The 24597-nt window shown below is 43.4% G+C and overlaps 1 protein-coding gene across 2 annotated transcripts in view; it reads right to left on the reverse strand.

Moving 5' to 3' along the window:
- Nucleotides 1–21537, reverse strand: part of PAPPA2 (pappalysin 2) — a 280840-nt gene extending 259303 nt beyond the window's left edge. Inside the window, exons 1-2 of one of the 2 annotated variants that reach the window (XM_032291320.1) lie at nucleotides 21266–21537; nucleotides 17758–19584 (exon numbers count right to left, since the gene is read on the reverse strand). In XM_032291320.1, coding sequence (XP_032147211.1) covers nucleotides 17758–18685 — 928 coding nt within the window. In that variant the 5' untranslated portion in view covers nucleotides 18686–19584; nucleotides 21266–21537. Of the gene's footprint in view, nucleotides 1–17757; nucleotides 19761–21265 lie in introns of those variants that run through there. The other variant, XM_032291319.1, reaches the window with a different exon arrangement.
- Between the last annotated feature and the right edge of the window lie 3060 nt (nucleotides 21538–24597).

The raw sequence follows: 24597 nt of genomic DNA on the forward strand, positions 1-24597 counted from the left end.
ACACACACACACACACACACACACACACACACACACACACACACACACACGCGACATGTTTGTTTAGTGACTATTTGGGACACTTCTCTCCATTTACAGATCTCCTGCACAATAACACTAGATGACAGCAATAGAAAAAACAAATGAGGCATGGAAAGACACTGATGCAAAAACTCAAAAAAGAAATACATAAATTTTAAATGTTCACCCTCAAGAAAATGCAAATAAGTCAAGATGAAAACTCTTGTCTTTTAAGTTGGCAAAGAGGAAGAACAATAACAGTCTATATTTGGTGACACTGTGGGGAAAAGGGCACAGTCACGCACCTCTGGGGAGAGAGAAAATTAGTAAACCGTTCCGGAAAACCATTTGGCAACCATTTACCAAAAACAGCCACACCCTCCGGCCCTGTAATTCCACTTCTAGGAATCATTGTTAAGGAAACAACCAAAGAGCTAAGAATTAACATGGATGTTCAAAACAGCATTATTTATAATAGAGAAACAGTACAGTCCATCTGAACAATAGAATACTACCCTACCATTTTAGAAGAACATTTAGGAACACAAGAAAATATTCACAGCCTGCTTGTTAGAAAACAAGGTAAGTTCTGGAACAATAGGTATGCTCTGATCCAAATGGTATAAAATAATAAATAGGTGTTAATTTCCTAAGCACAGATTTACAGGAAAAGGATTTTTTAAGCTTCTACAATAAACCACTTATCTGAGTCTGCTTATCTGTAGAATAAAACTAATGATATACCTACCTCATTTGAAGATGAAATACATTAATACAGGTAAAGCCTAACTATAGTAAACACTCAAAAATGTTAGCTGTTATTAATTATGGGCATTTTTGTCTGGTTTGCTGCCATATCTTCAGTGCCTGGAACAGAACCTAGCATATATTAGATACTTAATACTTACTGAATATACAAATTCATGAAAGAATTACACACTGCATGCAGGGCATTAGCATGAAAACCAGGTATGTTCATTGGAGCAGATCATAAAAGGACATTGAATAAGAGTGAACCAGGTTTGACTTTATACTCTGGGTGACAAATCAGGAGCCACTGAAGGATTTCAAAGGTAGGACATGGCAGATGGTGACCTAATCAGATTTATTTGTTAAAAAATATTATAATAATAATAATGACAATGTAAGGACAAAAACAGATAACTGACCGTTTCCATTTCTGCATGGGCTTGGGGTTAATTAAAGGAATTTTGCACACTTTGGAAAGTCAGGAAAGCAAAGGGCTTGGCTCACTGTGAAGCCCACAACTGCAAAGAACCAGGTCCAGCATGCCCTTGACCTGAGATAAATCTGGGGCAGCAGGAGCCGCCTTCCTAAGGAAGTTTCCTTGGCCATCCAACAAGAATAAACACGGCTTTAGGCCCTCATCACCGATGGCCTGGGTGTCAAGTATTGCTGAACAACCAGGATATGTTCTGAAGAATATGTCGTTAGGCAATTTTGTCATTGTGTGAATGTCAAAGAGTGCACTTACACAAAGCTAGAACATACCTAGGCTATATGGTACAGCCTGTTGCAGGCTACAAACCTGTACAGCCTGTGACTGTCCTGGATACTGCAGGCAACTGAAAAATGAATAGTATTTGTGTATCTAAACATAGAAAAGGTACAGTAAAAATATGGTATTATAATCTTAAGGGGCCATTGCCGTATACATGGTCTGTTGTTAACCAAAACATCATTATGCAGTGCATCCCTGTATTTTCTTGCTGAAAAAGTAACGCACGGGGATCGTTAAAAGCTACCTACATAGTCAACCTGGAGTTCTACTGTGTCCTCCAGAGAGCAGCCAATACCTTCAGGAGCCTCATGAAAATCTCTCAGGACAAGTCTGACCCATTCCCAACTTCCCAAACTCTCAGAGCCTTGATCTAGACCCATGGATAGACAAGGAAAGCCTCCCAGCAGTCAACTGAATTTTGTTTTTAATGGTAAACAATATGCTAGGTTTAAAAATCAAATGGTGGAGCTAGAGCCACCAGCTAGATCAAATAGCTAAATCACTAGATAAACCAAACTTAATTGCTCTACAATCTCAAGGAAGATAGAGAAATCCTCAATACCTCATTTTCCCCATCCACAAAATGAAGATAATGGCATCAAATTTATACAGTTTGGGAGAAGAAAAAATTAATTTATACATGTAAAGCACAGTACTTATTATGCTCAGCACATAATACATACTCCATATTATTATTCCTGGCTAATATTAGTATCATTTTAACATATATAGGCCTATCTTTTCAACTGTATTATAAGCTACTTGAGAGCTGGCAAATTCTGCCTTGTACTTCTCCACATTCATTTGTATTAAGGCCAACATCTTGACCATGATAGAAATAAGTAATGCACTAACGGATTGAATCAACAAGAGATAGTTAGCAGAGTTGTCAACAGTAAATAGTGATGTGTCACATGACACTCTAAAAAATCCATTTCCCCTAATTAAAACAAAAATTCCCTTTATTACCCTTTCCCACCCAGCATACACACACACACACACACACACACACACACACACACACACACATGCACACACACACGTGTCACTCTCCACAATGAGAACAGTTACTGACTTGACCTAGTACAGCTCTGCCCACAGTCCCCTCCTCTAAAAGCATACCAGCTTTTCATCCCTTTTGATATTACCTACTAGGGATCAGGAAGAATTAAGAGTCATAACTAGACTTGTGACTTCCCACTCATCTTGGACAATTTTCTTTAGAGTTAATGCTTTGCTCCAATATCATCCATTATCTCAGTACATTTGAGCAACTTTAACTTACTTTTCCTCCAACTATTATTTATTTTATAAACAAATAACTGTAGTTGAAAAGTAATATATTTTGTATGTCTAGTCATTCCCCGAGAGAGAGAGAGAGAGAGAGAGAGAGAGAGAGAGAGACACCTCTTGAGTAATTTTAAACATGTAATCTTTTGGAATGTCATTTACATCATTTTTAACAACCTTCAAGAACAATCAGCCTGAAATTTCCTGAGCATTCTATACACTCTGCTGGTCCTGTGACTATAGAATTCCATAAACAGCACATCAGTGCCCAATGGCTAACCAGCTGTGGTTTACATAATGAGCATCTAGAATGTGAGTAGGTATTGGCTGTGTTCCTCAACAGAGGTGGAGAGCCACCTGTAGGCTTTGCTTTCTATCAAGATGATCTTCCACCCAAAAAAAAAAAAAATAGAAATTCATGTGCTTAGAATTCCAGCAATACAACAGAAAGGATATACATCCCCAAATACAGAGCACAGGTCTTGCAAAAGCTAAGAGAGTAGTATGATGTCACACACCTTAGGGGGCATGAAGTGTGTCAAATTCCTTAACCTTGATAAGGTACCTTAGTGCCCAGCAGCTGTCATCCTAGAAGAGACACAGAGACTCCGTGGAATCCACAGCAGGATGCCTCAGCACTTCTCCACCCTCATCCCACTCTCTCAAGGTTCTTTGGAGAACTCTTTGATAACTCCAGTGTGGCAGCCCCACACCAATTTCCTGGATTTTCCTCTTCTCAGTCAGATAAATAATTTTGAGATCCCTCTCAGAAATTTTCTTTGGTGTTCCTGTTACCAGGTATAGTTTATAGAATTAATACTACCCTAAGAAGCGTTTAAATAGCGTTAAATATATACTCGATGATCCAGGGACATTACAGGAGACATTATTTAAAGCAAGCACGAAGAAAATCCTATTGCAATGAAAATGACATCTCAGCTTATCCTTCAGCTAAGGTTAGATATTTGCATGTCAGGTTTTCTTAAAGTGAAACATTGTATGATTTTCACAGTGTTGGTATTTGTCCAACGCGTCTTATATTGCTTCAATGTGCGTATCCCACACCTGCTCACTTAATAATACCTGAATAGTTTGTTTGTTTTTTGTTTTGTTTTTGTCTCTGCCACGTGGTCACAAATAACCCAAGGAGACTCTGCTTTCTAAGAAGCAAGCTGCTAGTGAGGTCAGGCAACCCAGGAACCACACAAAACCAAATACAATGCCAATCAGAACATAAAGGCTCAGAGTCTCTTTTTTCACCACTGGTTTAAGAGTCTGAGAGGAAACCAGAGGATACACAGTCTGTGTGTTCTCAAATTGAACCCAGGTGAGTCTTCAGAGCCCAGTGTTCAAAGAGGAGCTTAAAGCTGACCTGTGGGTCAACCTCTGCTGTGCAATAGCTTTGCCTGCTTGGCCCCTGGGTGAGAAAGGGAAAGAACAAGGAAACTAAGCAATCTAAGTAATTGGCACAGGTCAAATAATGACTAAAGCCATACATTTTCTTAATGAAAATCTTTCTAAAATGGTGTCTTCCGCTTTCCAGTAAGAGGCTTAAATTAATCAGAGGCAGCCTGGAAGAGTGGAAATAACACCAAAATAGAAGTCAAGAACTTGGATTGGGGTCTCGGTCTACCCCTGTGTAATGTCAGGAAAGTGCCTTTCCCTCACTGGGTCTCACTGTCCCATCTGTGAGAAGGTGAGATGAGCTGGGCTGTCACCCAGCCTGTGATGCTCTGACAGTCCATGCCCAGAATCTTCATCTTGAGGTTTATCTCAAAGGGCTTTAAGAGCATCAGCCTTCTAACCCCTTCTTACTATCCCATACCTGGTGTCTGTGGCTGGAGAAGGTAAAAAGGATTGGGCTGAACCCATAAGTTAATGGTCAGGTTTTGTTTCTACTGGATTCTTCTTTTGAATTTATCTTGTAATCACATACCTCTATCTCCTAAGAAGCAGAATAACCAAACAATTATAGTTAGTAGAGCATAGTGGTTATTTGGAATCTGTTTAACCAAAATCTCATTACAAATAACTTCATGCTAAGTTATATCACATTGGTATATACATGCAATAAGAGCTCAGGAAGAGAGTAATTGAATAACTACTTTGTGCTCAAGAAACTTCAGTTGAATAAATGAACTAGTGCGTGAGTGAATGGATAATAAATAAACTGAGCTAGGAACGGCCTATAGGTACATTTTACATTAAGAGAATTTTACCCTCCCAAAAGAGAGTTTTTAAAACTCCAGATTTTCAAGGGACCAGAGGAGGAGCAAATGCTGGAGAAACTTGGAATTCAAGGAGTTTCCTGGCCCCCTGGTGGCTTCTTCCTCAGGTAGCAAGATCTACCTTTCTCTAGGTATGTACACTCCTCCTCTTCCTTCTGCCCATGGCAATAATGTGCACAAAACAAAAGCTCTGTGACAATGAGAAAAAGACAAACCAGAAGAAGCAAATAAACAGTAAAAGATAATTTCTGAAAGTTTAGAAATAAACAGTTAAACCAAGTTGTAAATTATATCCGGTTTTACTATGAGACAAATTCCTAGTCTACATTTGTCAGGTATACGTAGATTTGTGGGGCTGAGGAAGGGGCAGTTGAGGTAGAAGACAGGATAACTTCTTCTGGATACTACTGAGGGGAATTTAAACTTCCTAGCCATCTTCACCATCAACAGAGCTTAAAGATTACCAGGTTTTCATGTGCCTACTTCCAAATAGAATTAGTTCATCCCACATCCTCTTATCAAATACTTATTGAATGAGTTGTTATTAGCCAACAAAGCACTAGGTGCTAGGAAGGCAGCAAGGAACAAGATGCAGCCTCTAACCCCAGATAGCTTACAGCCCAGTGGGAGCTAGCCTAGAATGGAAATGACTGGGCAGTGGAACCATGCCTGCTTATTTAACATCAATGCCCGGTACAGTGCCTAGCAGACAGTAGGAGCTCAATGAGCATGTGTTTACTTAATGAGAAGTAAAATGGAAATTACAGTAGGTTTCTCTTAGTGTCTTGATAAGGCAGAGTACAAGGTACCAGGAAAACGCACTGGAGAACAAACCTAAATCAGCCTTCAGAGGCCAAGGAAGAGCTCCTGAAAGAGATATCACATTCACTAAAAATCTAGGAGGTTAAATAAGAACAATTTAGGTGCATGTGGTTTGGGGCAGTGGTTTCATATTAGGGGAAAAATTACAAAGGATAGACATTAGGAGCTAGAGGCCAGGGAGAGTGCTACATCTGTGTCACTGCTAGTGGTTTGGTGTTGCTGGAAACTGGACTGGAAGTATATGTGTGAGTGCATGTGAGCATGGTGTGAGAGCATAATTGTATTATATATGATGGTGTGGGTGAGTGTGTGGGTGGGCGTGCACATGTGCACATATGGGTGTACCAGTTTGTGTAAGTGTGCATATATATATATATGCATGCATATGTGCACATGAGTATGCATGGGTATGTGTGTGTCTATTGTAGAGGCAATGATGAGACTTAGGAGGTAAGTAGAGTCTCATATGATAACCTAAGGAAGCTGAACTTTATCCTGAGGGTACAGCAGAGTCATCTGATGGTGTAGGCAGGAAAGTGACTTGAGCTGCTTTGTATTTGAAAATGCTTCTCTTGATTGCAACCAAACAGCTGAAGAATAAATTAATCCCTCAGGTTAGAGATGGTCAGAATTATTGCGGCCAAAACTTAGCTTTACTTTGGTTATTGGGATGAATACGACAAGACCAAAAGAAACTGAAGAGGTCAACCAGAGAGGATTTGGTGATTAATTGCTGGCATTACATGTCATGTGGAGAGCAAGGGACAGTGATGTGAGACAGGAACTCCCAGAGTTCTCGGCCCTTTGCTGAGACAGAGAAAAGAGGACAAGCAATGGATGTGAGATGGATGAAGGGTTCAGTGGAGGAAGGTTGGGACCTTCATTCCTTACTGCTCCTGAGATCAAAGATAGTGACAACATAGCACAGTGGAAAAGAACTCTCAGGACAAATGTCCAGGTTCACATCTTGGCTCTGCCTGTACAAGCTATGTGACCTTGGACAGTACCTATTTCTCTCTATGCTCTGGTTTCTCCATCTTCTTCCCTGAGTTGTCCTGGGGAGCATGCGAGTTAATATCTGAAAAGAGACCACGGTAGTGCTAGGCACAGAGCAAATGCTACAGAAGCACTTGTCAAATGAAAATTTATGCAATAATTTTTTGGAGTGATTGAGTTTGCATTTGAATGATTTACATTTCTGTTACTTTATGTACCATCATTTCCTGTCTCCCACTTTAGATGACCAGTTCTTTAATAAAAGATGAGTCTTGGATCTCTCTGAATTTAAAATAATATTTGGTGCTCCTGTGCCATTTGACACATTTTCTCTTTGCCCTAATTCTGCTACTTCCCAGTAATCTTCCTGTTTTTCTGGTTACCAGCTCTCCTTCCCTAGCCTCAAGAAATCCCTTGGTTTATACAGGCAGGACTAATCACTCTCACTGGCCAGGCTGTAATAACCTGTTTACAGGTCAGTTTCCCTAAACTATGAGCACCTTCCAGGCACAACTCCTGCTTTAGTAGTTCTTGATTCCCCAACATGTAGTTAAAGGCTTGATATTTTACTTAACAGAAGCTCAATAAATGTTGAATGACTGAATAAATAGAACAAAACTACTTTTATAACCTGCCCAGAATTTATTGCAATTATTTGTAGGAAAGTTAGCAAATGCTGAGTCACCTCTTCAATGATGACTCACTAACTGATTAACTTATAGGCTCTGCAACTTTCCCTCTGATCAGGTAACCAGATTTCTAATGCAGAAATGAGCCATACTTGCTCGTCTTGATAGCCCAGCCAGTTGCCATGGCAATACTTCAAATGTTCTGAGACTTTGGGTTCCAGTTTCCACATTTTATATTTGGGCAGAACCACTTTTCCTCACCACTCAATTCTGACTCATAAAGAGAACTAGGATGTTTTTGTTTGCCCACTGAGTTTTCTTTACTGGATGTTCTCTTTAAAAAATCCAAAGAGGAAGATTGTATTAAGACAGGTAGTAAACATGGGAAAGAATCGATACTGTTATTTTTTGGATACAAACTTAGGATAGAAATATGCTTTCTGGAAGGTGCTAGGACTAGGGTGTGTATGATGTGAGCTGAAACAGATCTGATGAGCCCCCAGAGTAACCTTATTTCATGTACGCAAGAGCAGAAGCATGGAATCTGTATCCTTACGTATGACATCAGGAACTGAAGCTAATGGATATGCAGGATACACAGGCTCAGAAGCCAAACTAAGGTGTTGCTTTTCTCTTAGTAAACACCAAATAAAGTGTTTATTTGGCTTCCTCAAGGCATGGATTAGAACAGGAAAGAGAAGGAGTCAGAGCTCCTGGCACACACATTCTGAGTGAATCAGTTGGTCAGCCCAAAGGAACAAGAAAGAAGTACACAAAGGAGGAGGCAGGAGATGAGAAAGGACAAATTGTTGCTGGTGACAAGAGAATCGTTGGATGTATTTGGGCTGCCAAAAATGATTCCTACTTTCCAGCCCTGCCTCCGTTACTCCTGAATATCTCCAACCTGACAACCTTTGCTCCACCCTAGAACTGCACTGGGAGACTCTGTGGATTTCCATCTCATTCCTGAGGGCTGAGAAAGGACATACAACTCCCAGAGAATGGAGGGTGAGCAGCTAATGGTGCCACCTGGGTCCGTCAAAGCCTCATCCACTGTATTGTCTCCCTGAGATGCAAAGGACTGAGAAGAGATATCTTTTACAGTAAATGAGAATTGGGGAATGAGGAGAAGAAAGGCAGTAACAGGTGCCAGGCACTGAAGCTGGAGTGTGATGAATAGGATAATCACAGGTCACGCTTAGAGAAAACCCCTCTATGCCACTGCCTAGAAGTGATTCTCCTTCCCCCACCTGCACCCAGACAACTGGATGACCCCAAAGACCCAGATCTAACCCTGTGAGTCAGACACCATGCCCTGAACAGTCTGCCAAAGAACCCAGCTGGAGCCAGACACAGAGCTGGAATTTAGGAGAAAGGTCATGGCTATGTGAGCTATGTGAGCTTCATCTTCCCTTCTCCCCTTGGTTTCTCTTCTCTTTTTCTTTCTGAAGGTTCTGCTGCATTAGAATCTGATGCACTGTGACTTCTAAGTGCCTGAGTGTTTCCTGCATGCCTATCATTGAAGGTTCAGCCAGGTTACAGGTAACAGGAAGCAATATGCTTTAGGCCAAAGATGAAGGTTCAGGGAAGAAAAGGCCCATCTTAGGTACCTTCAAGGAGCTAGAAAAGGGAGCTTGGTGAGAGCACCCACTTCAACTAGGAAGGACTCCTGCAATTGCAGAGGCCTCAGCTTCACAGCCCCAGGTGTCTCTCCTAATTGTGCAGCAATGGTACATGTCTCCAAGACCACCGAGTTCCCTAACATGCTGGCAGTGGCCCAACCATACTCACCAGTGATGTCACAGAAGCCCTTTTTATTATTTTATTTTATTAAGATAGGTTCTAATTCTGTTCCCCAGGCCAGAGTGCAGTGGCACAGTCACAGGTCACTGCAGGCTCAACCTCACCAGGCTCGGGTGATCCTCCCACCTCAGGCTCCTGAGTAGGTAGGACCACAGGTACACGCCACTACATCCAGCTAATTTTTGTATGTTTTGTAGAGATGGGATTTCATCACATTTCCCAGGCTGGTCTTAAACTCCTGGGTTCAAGTCATCTGCCTGCCTCAGCCTTCCAAAGTGCTAGATTTACAGATGTGAGCCACCATGCCCAGCCTTCATTTCATTTTAGAGGGTCAGAGGTATGAAACCAAACCTTCATGCATTGACGGGGATTACTAAATTGTGCAGCCACTTTGGAAAACCATCTGGTAGGGTCTCAAAATGTTAAACATATAGTCATCATGTGACCCAGAAATTCCACTCCTAGGTATCTAACCAAAATAAATAGAATTATATCCACTTGTGCACAATGTTTGCAATAGTGAAAAAGTAGAAACAACCAAAATATCCATCAATTTAAGACTGGATACACAAAATGTGGTATATGCATGGAATATTACTCAACAAGAAAAAGGAATGAACTGCCAATACATACTGCAACATGGACGAACCTCAAATGAAAGAAGCCAGATGCAGGAGAGCATATATTGCATAATCCCACTTTTTTGAAATGCACAGAATAGGCAAATCTATAGAGATAGAAAGTAGGTTGCCGATAACTAGGACTATGATGGATTTGGAAAGCAGGGGAGGGAAGAGGGTAGGGCTGATGGGTACAGCATTTCTTTTAGGTGCCATTAAAATATTCTAAAATTAGATTGAGATAACGTCATAACTCTGTAAGAATACTAAACACATTGTTTGTACACTTTAAACACATGAACTTTAAAATAAGTTGTATCTCAATATACTATTTTTAAAAAAGGGAAAAAATAAAAATAAGCTCTACCTGGAGTACTCATATCAAGAAACTAGCATGATTTGTTTCCTGAAGAAATATCTAGGAAGTTTTGTTTAGATTTGAACAAAAGGAAAGTCCCTACCACTGATAGTGTCACAGTCTCTCTGTAGAAGTTATTTTGCATAGTGTGAAACTAGAAAGCAAATGAAAAAAGAACGGTGGAAAAAGCAGTTGGCAGACTACTCATGAGCAAAATCTAGCCTGCCACCTGTTTTTGTAAATAAAGATTTATTGGAACACAGGCATAGAAATGTGTTTACATATCATCTACAACTGCTTACACATTATAACAGAGTTGATTTTTTTTTCAACAGAGACTGCATGGCCTGAGATGTTTAAACTATTTATTATCTGTCCTTTTACAGAAGCACGCTGCTGTCTTCTGCCCTGGACTCAGGAGCCTAGACTCAATAGTCTAGAGCCTTGCAACTTCCATCACAGTCCACATACTAGCAACGGCAACAGCACCTGAAGCCTGTTAGAAATGCAGAATCTCAGTCTGCCCCAGAATCAACCCAAATCTGCATTTGAACCCAAATCTGCATTTGTGTAAGGTAGCTGTGTTAGTACAAGAAGTAGATGCCAAGACAGGATAAAATATGTAGGATTTTATTAGGGGAGACAATTCTGAGGAAATATTGAGGGATCCTGAAAAGGCTGGGAGAGCCATGAGTCAATGCTGCAAGTCTGACCCTGAAGGAAGAAAAGAGGGAAGGACGGTGGGATGAAGTGTTGTCTACAGTGCAGTCTAAGGAATTTCCTGCAAGGCCTTTTCGAGTCCTCCAGCCAAAGTCAATGACTGCCTCTCAGGAACTGGTCTGCCTTTATCCGTGCCACCCCAGGAATGTGTGGCCGCAGTGCAAATGCAGTGATGTGTTTCAGAGCACAGCACTTGGGGTCCTTGGTCCATGAAACTCCCTGCAGTGTGTAAGACACACTTTCGTTGCACCTATTGCCAAGTGTATTGCCATGGCAGACATCTTAAGAATAGTCTCAGCTAATCTCTATTCACATTTAAGTTTGAGAAGTAATGCTCTAAAGCCTGAGTTAGCAAACTTTTTCTACAAAGGGCCAGATGGTAAATATTTTGGCCTTTGTGGGCTAGAAGGTGTCTTTTGCAACTACTTACCTTCACCAGTTAGCAGGGAAGCCACCGCAGAGAACACATAACCAAATGAGTGTGGCTGTGTGCCAATAAAACTTTATTTACAAAAACAAGCTTCAGCTTTAGACCTGATGTGACCCATAGGCCATAATATGCCAACACCTGCTCTAGAGCTGTGGGGATTAAACTTCCTTAAAGTAATGAGACCCTTCCTTCACATGAAACAGGTAAGGGAAGGGATGCTCCTATTGAAGGTAGAATGGGAGCCCTGCACTCAGTGGCTCCCCTCAGAAACCCCTAAGACACCTCCGCAGGCAGCAAAAACAGAATCTGAAAGTCACTACCCTGGATCCCACAAAGAAACTCCAGTTTCAGAAAGTTCCTCTCACCCTTTTATTCATCCTTAATGGGCAGTTAGCAGTCTAAATTTCTATTTTGTCTATTCTACAAACATAACTGAGGGTGTTTAATACTGTGCAAGTTATTTTGGAGTGACAAAAGTGAATCAGACATGCATTTGGCTCTGGAGGAATTGCCAGTAGATAGAAATGAGACATACACCTAACGAATAAGGCAGGAAGCAATATGCACCCTAGGAAGTCACACATGAAGGGCCCTGGAGGCAGAGACATAGAGGAAATTACTTCCCATAGGGACGAGGGGCATGGCCACAGGCTGTGAGAAGAGGGGTCATACTCACAGTCTGTTTTACTTCCTAACCCAGATACCTTACAGTCCCTCCACATTCCTCTCTTCTAGGGGGCCATATAGTCACATGGAAAACCTTCTATACAAAGATGGTAATTTATAACTATCAAAGGATATGCCCTGTTCACACAAGACAACTCATGCAACTCGTACTCATCACCGTGGGTGAACCCACCCCTAGACACCAACAGCAAGCCCTCACGTCCACGAATCATCCATGCCTAGGGCAGTTGGCAATGACTTTGCTGCACATCTGGATCCTAACCAGGGAGCAGAGTCCTAACATGGAGGGAACTGCACAATTCCACAGGGTCCTTGGAGGACAAACACTCTGACTTCAAACCTTGCCCTGATATAAGAAGCAGCAACTGAGGAGAGGGTCATGCAAACCACGTCTTCAGGGAGATTCTGGGAAAAGTATAGATTTGCCCCTTCACCTGTCATTGAGTCCTATTAGGTAAAGGGAGAGATCCCACACATGGCCTGCCTTTTACATTCTCTTCACATCTATGTGAGTCTGGCTTCTATGAAGTTTCATATTCTACATGGATGACACCCTCCACCCTGAGTACAAAACTCCCTTAACGGGAGAAGGGATGTTTCATCATTCCGTGAAATCTCATTTCTTAGATGTCACTAAGAAATAAACAATAAAAAAATTTTAAAATGTTATTAATATAGGCCTTAAACAATGGGTTTCATACATAATGTCAGCAGACCCTAGTTGTCAGGAAATCCAGAAGGCTCCTGATATGGTTTGGCTGTGTCCCCACCCAAATCTCATCTTGAGTTATAGCTTCCAAAATTCCCACATGATGCGGGAGGGACCTGGTAGGAGGTAATAGAATCATGGGAGTGGGTTTCTCCTGTGCTGTTCTTGTGATAGTGAATAAGTCTCATGAGATCTGATGGTTTTATAAATGAGAGTTCCCCTGCACAAGCTTTCTTGCTTGCCACCATGTAAGACGTGACTTTGCTCTTCATTAGCCTTCAGCCATGATTGTGAAGCATCCCTAGTCATGTGGAACTGTGAATCCATCAAAGCTCTTTCCTTTCTACTCAGTCTCAGGTATGTCTTAATCAGAAGCATGAGAACAGAATAATATAGCTCTGAACGTTGTGTGAAATATGTGAACATGTGTATTTTTCTAGGAGTGGACCTAGCTTTCATCGGATTTTCAAAAGGTGTTATGGCCTCCAAAAAACTTAGCACCACTGTACAATTTATTCAAAATAGTACTGCTCAGGCTGAAAAGAATGGATTTTTTTTTTTAAATAAAATAAATGAGCCCTTTGGGGCCTCTGATTCTACCCATGTTCATGATTATCTTGAGACCACATTGTGAAAAGTCTGTTTACCATCATTCTCATTTTACAGTTTAGCAATCTGAATTCCTAAGAAATTAAAGTGAATATTCCACCTAAGCAAAAATGATAGGTTAGTAGGTTAGAACCAAAGACAAGCAGGTTAACCTGCTGCTCCCAGTAACGACTGCCTCCCCCGTTAGCGCCTGCCAGGCCATGAGTAAACACAATGGCCAAGCCCTGTGGTGGGCACTTGACATACATGACTTGTTCAAGCATCATAAGGACTCCGCAAGACATTGTCTTATTTTTTGTTTTTTGGAGCTTTTTAAAATTTTTATGTAAGTGGAATGATATTTTGTATACATATTTTTTTTCCTTTTTCCATTTGAGGAAACCAAGGCATAGAAAAGTTCAAGGGCCTACCAAAGACCACAGCCCTGATAAGTGTCAAAGATGAAATCTGATGCCAGGTCTGCCTGTCTCCCGAGTTCTATGCTGGGACATACTCCAATGCTCGGATCCTCAGAGGAGAAAATGTCAGGGACAGTTTCTTAGACATCTTTGTGCTCTCCACAGGGCCTTGCCGTGCTTTGCATGGAAGGCACTCAATAAATATTTGTTGGATGAAGAAACCTGGTCTTAGGCTCCAATTCTGCCATGGACTCAGTGACTCAGTCTCCTGCAACTTGGAGCTGCAGGTGGTTACTCAGCTGGGCAACTTCAGGGAACATTTGAAATCAATTACGGGTGAGGAGGAACCTATTAAAATCTTCTCTTTTGTGTATGTTGGGGTTGAAAGAGAGGAAAGGAAGTTGAGAAGGAGGGAAAGGAACAGGATGGTTTCAGGGTTGGGTGCTGGAGCTTAAAATTACACACCCCGATGGGACAGAATTTGGCTTATGTCCATTACTCAGTTCCAGTGGCCCAACCAAATGGGTTCCTGACCTCAGTCTACTCCTAGGCGGCCACATGGCCCTGAGCTGCCAGGCCCCTGACTAGCTACTCTTATGGAGGACTCTACAGTGGGGCAGTTGGACACAGTCCTCTCCTGTGCCTTGGCTGCTCTGTCTCCGCTATGAGAAATAGACGACTTCACTGCAGGGACCCAGATACCTTATCTTCCCCCTTCAAGGGCCAGAGAGACTTTCAGCACCAAAAGCCTGCGAGCTCCGTGTTGTCCTCAACTCCAAACAAATGTATTCTGGCAATTCATTCTGGAATTCAACTTTCTATTTTGGAAGAATGTGGGAGTTTGGAGTAAGGGGGTGGGGGGAGAGGGGTAACTTCAGTTGATTTTCTTTTCTTTACTAGTTGCTAAAGTGCAACTTAGTCACAACCCCAAAAATGCCACTTTTGCCCTTTCACATAAGCCCCACAAAAAAACACTTGCATAAAGCTGACCCCAAGGGATGCCTATGAACAACATTCTGGGAGAGGACAATTAAATGCATGCAGTCCAGAGCCAGGGCCGGACAGTCCTCCAAGAAACCAGACATTCCCCACTACGTGGCTGCCTACTCTCCTGTGAATGAGACAACACTGCCACCTAGCGTTCTGTGTAGAAAGTATCCTCTAAGACCCCTGCATCTGGGTCTGGGGAAGGGGATGTTCCTCTGTAAATTGCCGTGGCTGCATTGCTTGAAGTCTCCGTTGAAGAGAAAATGCCCTCAAGTAGGTAGATTAAGGATTGGGAAACTGGGTTTAAGTTGAGTAGGCAGAAGCTAAGCTTTGAGAGCTGTTGAAAAAGTGTAGGGGCCATGTCTCACAGCACCTTGGATCATTCACTGTGGAGCAGAACTGCTGAATTGTATGTGGATCCCAGGGACTTGATTCTATTGTCATTCTGCATAGGTGAAGACCAGCCATCCTGAGAATAGACAATGACTGGCTCGGGGGCCAGAACTGTATGGTAAGAGAAGGAAGATAGGCTGGTCTGTCCATAGGCATGAGTAGATTAGGGCAAATGCCTTTGGAAACATTATGGTTCTCAGGCATGGAGACCGCAGGTGAAGTGTAAGCAGCTAAGCGCAGTGAGTACACAAGGATGCCCAAGCCCTCAAGAGCCCTCTTGCTAGAATCCTGAAGAATGAAGCCATGCTCCCAACCCCCATCTTTCCCAGACCTTTACCCTAAATCTTTACTGAATTATTTTCTGATGTACAGAAATCTAAAGAAAAATATAGAGTGGTAGGTGGAGAAAAGATAGTCCTGGGCATTCCCTGCCCTCAACCTTTCTGGTGTAGACCTAAGCGGGGATATACCAGTACACCACAAGGGCCACTTTGATTTGAAGAGAAGGAAAACTCAGAAGCCGTATGGTCTGCAAAAGATTTCCTGCCCAATTTTGTATGCTTAAGGGGGTTAAAAGAGTTCAGATGGACACTCTGGAGAAGAATCTGTGTGCTGTGGCAGCACTGGCAGTGGTTGGTGGCAGGGGACAGGTGGGCAAGGGAAAGAGAAGTCCTGGGGTGGGGACATGGGAGGTACCACAGGAAATGCTGTAACTGGAATCGAATTACGACACTGCTTTCCTCTATGCAGAGCATCAGACAGGACACAAGAGAGACAGGACACAAGAGGGACAGGAGAGGGGTCAAGTTTCCCCAGGTTTGGGCTCTAGTAACCCAAAGAGGTAGCCCCTTAGAGCCTCCCACATCGATTCCTGTTGGATCCTTCTCTCATATTTTTCAGCCAGGGAATTAATCCCAGGTCCTTACTTTGCTACTGCAAGAGGAAGGGTAAGCGGAGTCCTGGGTCTTAGTCTAGACTGCAAGCACACAGTTTCCCTAACAGATGGGTACTAGGAAGCAAGATTAAGCAGCAAGAAGATGTCATCTGGGAGAAACTGTGGAGCTGCCAACTCTGATCAGATAATCATCTCATTATTTCTTCCATTTGGCCCCAGAATAAGGATTTCCTTCTACTCTTTCTCTTCCCCCACCTAACTTAGAGCCCAACCCTTTTTTCTCCCCTTTCCCCACCCCCTCTCCCACCCAAAAATAAAATACAGCAAAACCACAAGACGTGAGAATGCTCAGTGTCTGGGAATCTCAGCTTCCAAAGGAGAAATCACAGCCAAAGTGGGGGAGACAGAGTGTCCGGAAGGGATGTTCCAGCAACACCCCCTTGAAAGAGGCTCCCTCCTTGCCGACTTCTTTCCCTAGTCTGAAACTTACTTGCAGGCATCCAGTAACCTGGTATTTTTTTCTTAATTTGGAAAGTTGTCATGTGATTCAGTTGTTCCGGAGTTCTATTCCCAGCCTGCCTTGCATGCCTTTTATTGACTCAGTTTTCTCATCAATATAATGGGACTGGAAAACATGAAAGAGTATTGTGGGTAATCCAAATTAAGCAGATTATATGGCTCTACTATGCACCTTGCTTTGTGTTAGGTTCTGTCACGGAGAATTCAAAAGGATAATAAGGTACCAAATGATGAAATATCACCTCTAATCCATGAACTCTTGCTTCATCCCAACCTCCCCAGGAAGGCAACAGGAAACAGTTACCCTTAACCTCATTTTTCTATCTTTCTGGGTGACTCTGTGAAAACCAAGATCTGTGTATAGGAGAAAACAAATGTGGGTCACGTTCCCAGACAAGACAAGGGCTCCTGATCAACACCGTGGAGTTACACAAGGTTTCATTTTTTAGGTCCTTCTTACAACAACAGTCAGGTCTAGGAGTCGGGATGTTGGCATGTAAATGCTCACTTTTTCCAGGGGACCCTACTGTTTCTGGGCTGGACACATGACAGCTGGGACAAAGTGAAGGGAACTCCAGGACCTGGACCAGATAGTACCTTTCTGCCAAGATCCAGGGCACTCAGAGAAAAGGAAACCAGGCAGGACTTGATGGCTGTGTACCTGGCAGCCCTGTTTCCTTATTACCTGGACCAGCCCAGGCATAACCCATTGCTCAAGTCCGTGGATTCTCATCTGCCTTCAAGGTTGCCTGAGTATCTCATCTTGGACTATCAGAAATGGAGTGTGACACCCCTTCTCCTTTACCAAAGAACCAAGGAGATCCATCCCTTTAAAGAGAGGTAAGAGAGCCAAAGTCTCCTGAGTGCAAGCACAATGTATAAAAGGACATGAGATCAATACGAGGTACAGAGGTTGATATGGCAACAGTCAGTATATCCTTTTTGATGGTGTCTGGAATCCTGCTGTGCTGATGAATAAAGGCCCTTCCCCTCTCCCTGGCTAGCCTTTTCTGGCTTTCGTGTTGGGTCTCCTTCCCATCCTTGATCCCTAGGTCTAACCCATCAGAAATAAAGCCAGCCATACCCTCAGGATCTCAGAAAGACCAGGAGAGGGGTGTTACCTGCAATGATGGCTGGGTTGTTCTGTCCTCCTTCCGGTTTAACCCAGGTTTCCACTGTGAACGCCTCCCGGGGAATCTCAGCCAGCACTTCTGGACGCAGCAGCAGCCGCTCCCGCCTCCCAGAGAAGTATAAGATGGGCAGTCCTACTTGGGAGTTAAAGGTTTCTGCTTCCCGGTAGGAGTCCTCTCCACCACTGTGGGTTCTGTCCTCCGGCGGACTCTTTCTGACCCTGTGCTTAAGGGAATGCTTGGACCAAGGTTGGAAATGTGAAGAGATATCAAAGTCTCCCCATGTGTCTTCCTCCTGCCTCTTCCACACTTGACGACGCTGCCTGGGCTTGGCCCAGACCCTCCTTTGGGTCTCTGGTTTGGGTTCCTTCAGGGTTGTGAAAATGGTGGTGGTAGTGGTGGCAGCCATGGCCGAACCTTTCTGAGTCCCAGCCCCACCTAGAGACTTCTTGGGTCCTTGATTTTCAAGATAAGTGTCATCATCTCCCAGCAGCTCAGATTGCCCAATAGGACCATCCTCTATCCATGGGGCAGCTGGCTGTTCAGCTGCACTCCTCAGCCCTGCTGGATTTTCAGTCAGGTCTTGGGGAACAAGGCTCACAGCATTTCCTTCAGTCTCTGATTTGCTGTGTCCTGCATGGTGGATTTCCTGCTCTCCCACAGGGTAGGGCCTTAGGTAGTTCCCAGCCCTGCTGGGGTAGGCTCCAAAGAGGTGATGCTGTGGAGCAGCTCTGGGTCTTCGAACCTTGGCTCCCAGCCAACAACGTTCTCCTTCCAACAGCACCTGACTCAGGTGTTCCCTCTGAACCAAGGATTTCTTGTGTGTCCAGCCCAGCTCAGAGCTGGCAGAACAGAATGCCCAGCCAGCCAAAACAGCCAGGCTTATTCTTAGGATCTTTAAGCACATCATACCTCCCATAGCTCTTTCTACAGAACCAGAAGTCAAGTTCTAGGTACCACACCAGAGTGATGGGCAGAAGAGAAAGGGGCAGCTAGCAATGGATTTGCAGTCACCAGGGAAACTATTTTGTTCGCAGACCAAACTTTTTCAAATAGCCTCAAGAATGCCTCTCTCTGCTGGCTACCTGTTCCGGCCACTCTGCCAGCGCAGCTTCTATGCCTTCCCGCCACATGTGCTTCCCGCACGCTTCTCCCTTGATATCTCTCTTCCTGCTCTATTTTAGTCCTTGCAGAATGAACTTAATTTCTCTTGGTTCCTTTGAATTTCCTTCCAGAGAGCTCAGGTTTCTTCCCCTCCGCTTCTTCTTCAACAACCCTTCCCCTCGGTGATACTAGAAGAGAGACCCACAGACATGAGCTGGGTCTCTCAAATATACACTCACAAGCACATACCCCTCACTATCTGAAGTCAGTCAAAATAAACTTATTCTCTAATTTTCATTTCTTTCTCTTCTTCCTTCCCTCAGAATTACCTTCTTTTTTTGTAGTCCTCAAGCCAAAATAAGTTCACCTTAAAACAAATTGCTAGAACTTTTACACAGAGACACGCAATTTGAATCTTCTTATTTTTACATGCAAAAATAATCTAGGGGCACAAAAATCCAAGGTGGTACTTAACTTTCATTCTCCAGATGTCCTCAGCCAGGTCCCCATCCAACTTCTGGTCTGTCCGTGAAGGTTACAGTGTTTCCTTCAGTTTGGTGCTTGGGGTTGTTGGTTGTTGGTTTTTAATCCCTCATCCAACTTGTTGGTAGGCTGTAAGTCTCCGTAAAGTTACTTGGGTTGTCAGTTTGCTGTTCTAATAACCTTATGTGCCTGGAAGCTCTTGACTTCACCTTCTTGGAGTCTTGTGGGTTCCTGGGGAGACGGGGAAAAGAGCAAAAAGAAGAGCACAGACTTCAGGGGACCTGCTCTTTCCAGTCTCTCCTGCTCCCCTTGGCTCTTTTTCTCTGTGCCTGTAAATATCTTCTTCTTTTTTTTTTTTTTTTTTTTTTCATTTAAAGACAATGATGATGTCAAAGCTAGTAAGTTCAATGCATCACTCCACCTACTCCCTGTCCCCTCCTTCCTCCTGAAAACCTCCCCACCTCACCAAGGCACAGGGACAGACGCTACTCTTGGCTTCCCCAGTAAACATCTCAGGCTTTCTCTTTCAGCAGCCGCAGCCTACACAATCAATAGCAAAGAATCAATACTGTTTTGGAGTACTCTTCTGTGTGTATTCTCCCTCTGTCTGTCTCTGTCTCTGTCTCTCTCTCTCTCTCACTCACACACACACACACACTTGCTGTGAACACACCTACCTACTGCCTAATGAGCCCACACTAACCTTTTAGGGGGTCCCTTGTATCTTTCTTTTGTTTTGTCACAAACCTGTATTTTTTCTTACTTTGATCAAGAATTTGGGATTTAAAAGAACAATGCCCTAAATTCATTTTAAATCAGACATGGGAGAAAGGAGAAATCAATTATCCTGCTGTGAGAAGTATTAAATGGAAATGCCATGAATTTGTACTACACAGATCTTCTTTTTCTCTCAGAAGTTTCTCAATCTGAAGTTACTAAAAGTCACCATATGCTGAATGAGCAAATAAACAAATGACATCTTCAAAATAAGTGATTTACAAAAATGAACAGCTAGACCCAAGCAACCATGTTTCCAATTGATTTGAAATGGATGGAAAGGATGGGGAAGAAAATGTTATGATTTTAACCTTTGCAGTGTTTGCCTAGATGCCTAGAAAAAGGCTTTCTCAAAAGGTCCCCACCCTCTAAGTGCATGTGTACGTACACAAATACACACATGTATACGTGGACACACACGGCATGGTTCTGAATTCTTAGCACACGTGAGGAGGTCTGACCACAGGTGGTACAAAACAGTGGAGAAACACATTGGGTCCTTCATTCAAGTAACAAGGAAAATCACTTACACTTTTAAAGTCACTGCTTGTGTTGCCCACATCTAAAACACGCAACCCACAGACTCTGGAATAAGATCACACTACCTTCTGCCTTGAATCTCCTCATCATCTTCTAAACTCCTCTAACCCAGCTAAGAACTGACTTGTCCGCATTATAAATGCTGTATCTTAAACATTTCATCCCCAGCATGTCCTGTTTCCTTATGTAGAATCCACTGGAGCCTCGATGCAAGTCCTCCAAGAAGATATCAATTCAGGCACGTGGACATTACTAAGCAGACATCCCTCAATCCTAGACTGCCCCTTTTTCCTTCCCTTAACTTTTGACTCAGTTTTTTCTCTCTCTCTCCTCTTTCTGAAGCAGCTCAAGAATAAAAATTAGGGGTTTGGGGAGGGGGATATAGAGAAAGCCAGGAAAGCAGAGGAAGTATACACACACACACACACACACACACACACACACACACACACACACACACACAGCAGAAAAGAAAGGAGGGAAGGAAGAGAGGAGGTTTAATTCAAGTAAAGGGAAGATACTACTCAGGTAAGAAAAGAAGTAAACTTCCCCCTCTCACATGCCACCCCATAACCCTCAGAAAAAGGTTTCCTACCATTCATTTCAGGAAGGAGGGGTAACACAGCCAGGAAGAGGAATTCCGCCTGCTTTTCTCCCCCTTTTAATGTGTAAGGGATCTTGCATCCCCTCTAGGTCTCTCCTGGCTCTCAGCTTCTAGTAATCCATTCATAAGGTTTCAAGAAGCTACACAAAACTCAAGCTTCCAGTTTAGTTTCTCTCTCTCTCCCTTCATTCCTTTGCTCACCACTCTCCTTCAGCTCTTGGCAGTCCCAAGTTAAAAAAAAAAATGTTGAACCATTTCTGTGTTTTCCTCCTGTTGTAACTTTTGCTGTGACATCATAACCCTGCCCACCAACACCCCACCTCCCTCTCCTTTCCATCCCACCCCTCATCAGCCCCATACCCGCAACACACACACCCCCACGGAGAAGAAGGGCTCCTGTCAGTTCCAATGTGTGAAAAACACAAAGCTACTAGAAGGTGCCCCCTCCCTCCCTCGGCCCCCCTCCTCTCTTCCCCCTCCCTGCCTTACCCACCGCTCAGCCTCGGCTCTCTCAAGGCTTTTAACAATGATCCCATCTGTTTGACATGTGCGGAAAGGTGGGCTGGATTCAAATAATCTGTCAAGTGAATCAGATCAAAAACACAGCAACCCCCTCCTCAATTCCATCACATATACACACCCCCAAGCAAAAGTGTGAGAGAAGTCAGACTTGCACAGCACCCACCCTCGATGCCAGGGAGAAAGACACCAAACATGCCAAGGGAAACCCAAATTTACATAGACATAAATTCTGTTGCTATTTGTTTATGACAAACACCCACACCCCAAGTCCCCTACCCCTCTTCCCCAAACCCTGCCACTCCGCAAGTGCACAGACTTGAAAGCTGGTCGAATCTGTTTTGAAATCTCCAAGGAGAGGGTTTTTCCCCCTTTTTTTTCACTCCAAAGCACTATCTGTGGCGATCAGACTGAGCAGGGTTGCCAGCAAACGCAGGAGGCCCCTTCTAGGGTACAGGCTTTCAAACCAGCGAAGCTAGAGGGAATGGATTTAAGGACACACAGCAGGAGCTGGCTGGATTCATTTTATTTTGGGGGTAGTTGGGGGAGGAATATCATTTCTGAAATGCCCAAGGAATGAAGGGAGAGGATATGGATTTCTTAAACAGTTTTTGCAAGAGGAGCGGTGTCTTGTTTTGCAGGTAAATCTATAAGGCAAGAAATTGAAGCTTACAGATAAACAAGGACCAGGACGGAGAGGGAAAGGGAGGGAAAGGGAAAAAAGGAAAGCGAGGAGAGGGAGGAGAGGGGATGAGGAGATGGGAAAGGGGAGAGAGAAAAGAAGGGGAGAAGGACAGACAGGGGTGGGGGGAGAAAAGAGAAGAAAGAAGGAGGCGTGGAGAAAGAGGGAAAGGGGAAAGGGCTTAGGCGAGGGGGAGGGGAGGGATGGAGGAGAAAAGGGGTGAAATGGAAGGGGGAGGGGAGGAGGACTAGGAAAAACAGAAGATTCTGGGAGGAGAAAGAACTGAAAAAGAGAAGTAGAGGAGAGAAGAGGGAAGAATGAAACAGAGAGGAAGGAAAAATAGAAAGAGATGGTGAGGCACAAAAATATGGAGAACAGGAAGGCAGTTAGATCCATGATGATTAAACATAAAGAAATCTCAGAGGCAGGTGAAGGAAGGAGATACTATGACAAGGGGTCGAGGTTAGGTTTTACGCACAGAAGACAAAGGACACACAGTAGGGGGACTGTCTCTTAGTGATTGGACACGTTTTTACAAAATCCGATTGCAAGGCTTTACCATTGTCTCTTTAAGGAAACTCCTCTTCCCTCCGCTTTCCCTCCCTGCATCTCTGCCTCCAACATCCACCTCCACCTTCCCTCTTTCACCTTTCATTTCCAGCGTATCCTCCCCTGGAGAATTCATGAGTAAGATTCAGATACCCACTCCCCCAAATAAACCCACTCTTCATGATCCCTTCCTTTATTACTATCCACAGAGGTTCCTGGGTCCTCTTATCTAAAGATTGGGCTGTTTGTGATCATCTGTGCTTCATTGCAACCCAAATTATATGATGTTTCCTTTAAGCCCGTGATGTCAAGAGTGTTTTGCTAGTATTTACTCCTATAGTGGGGCTGGTCAGCTTTCATTAGCTTTGTCATTATTATTAAGAGTCTTTGCTCAAAGAGAGGAGCCAGTCCACGCTGACATCCACCTGCAGCATACAGCATTAGCAGAGACACAGAGAGATACCCCTTAATATGGTCACTGATCCTCTCTAGCTTTTTGGTTCCAAAATTTGATCCCTTGAAGGAAAGGCTCAGCTGGGAGCCAGCCAGGGAGCGTAGTAATAAAAGCCTCCTAGAACACAACCAAATGCAGAATCTATATATAGAAGCCAGATCTGTTTTAGCTACTTGCAGTCTAAAATGACACCCGGAAACAAACATTTCAGCAATATGTTTATTGGAATCTTATTCGGCTAGTGCTGAAAAAAAAAGGAGCTTCTCTAAAGGATTTCTCTCTGCGGCTCAGGGTTGCCGCTTTCTGCTCCCTTTGCTGTGGTGCTCAGAGATGGGAGTCGGGCTCTATCATTTGGGGGTAACTTGAAATTCCTTCAGGGTAATCTACTACAGCCCCCTTTTTTCACGGTTAAGTGAACAAGCACAGAGTCATACAATTAATGGTAGGGCCAGACATAGCATCAGGTCTCCTAAATCCCAGCCCAGTTTTTTTGCCTTCTCTGGCTATGCACTGTCTTCACCTGTCTGGCTGGTTTGCCAGCCATTTGTCAACTAGATGGGAAGGCAGTATCGAAGACTCGCCTCCCAGGTTGCACATCCTGGCAAAAAATGCCCAGGAATATATGCTGGTCATGTGTGTTCTATAACTCAGAATCACATAACACTCAGAAAGGAAATGCAAATCTGGATTTCTCTCTCCTCCATTTGCATTTTGAGCCAAGACAAGCCCTATCTTCTTGTGGAACTGTTTTGTGCTCCGTATGTCAGATAATCATATTTTTTCCAGAACACAATTGCTGTTATAAATTATTAGCAGTGTTAATGGTCATGTTTTAAAAGCTACTTTCCATCCAAATAGATCAAAGAATTTTGCAGACAGGTTAAGTTTCCCAACACCTCAGGGAAGCATTATGGTGAAAATAATATGCCAGAGATCTATATTCCCTGGTGACAGTCCCTATTGGGTAAGTGTTTTCTGTAAGATTTTGAGCCTCAGAACCAGCTTGTGGAGCCCTTTGGCTGGGGAAGAGTTTAACAGTGATGCTGGATTCTGCCCTGCTCATCAGACAAACAAAGGCTCTGCAGGGTTTATGCTTCAATTAGAATTGCCTTTGTACCT

This window comes from Sapajus apella, unplaced genomic scaffold, assembly GCF_009761245.1.
Source record: "Sapajus apella isolate SASKATOON/1434 unplaced genomic scaffold, GSC_monkey_1.0 scaffold25, whole genome shotgun sequence".
Taxonomy (NCBI): Eukaryota; Metazoa; Chordata; class Mammalia; order Primates; family Cebidae; genus Sapajus; species Sapajus apella.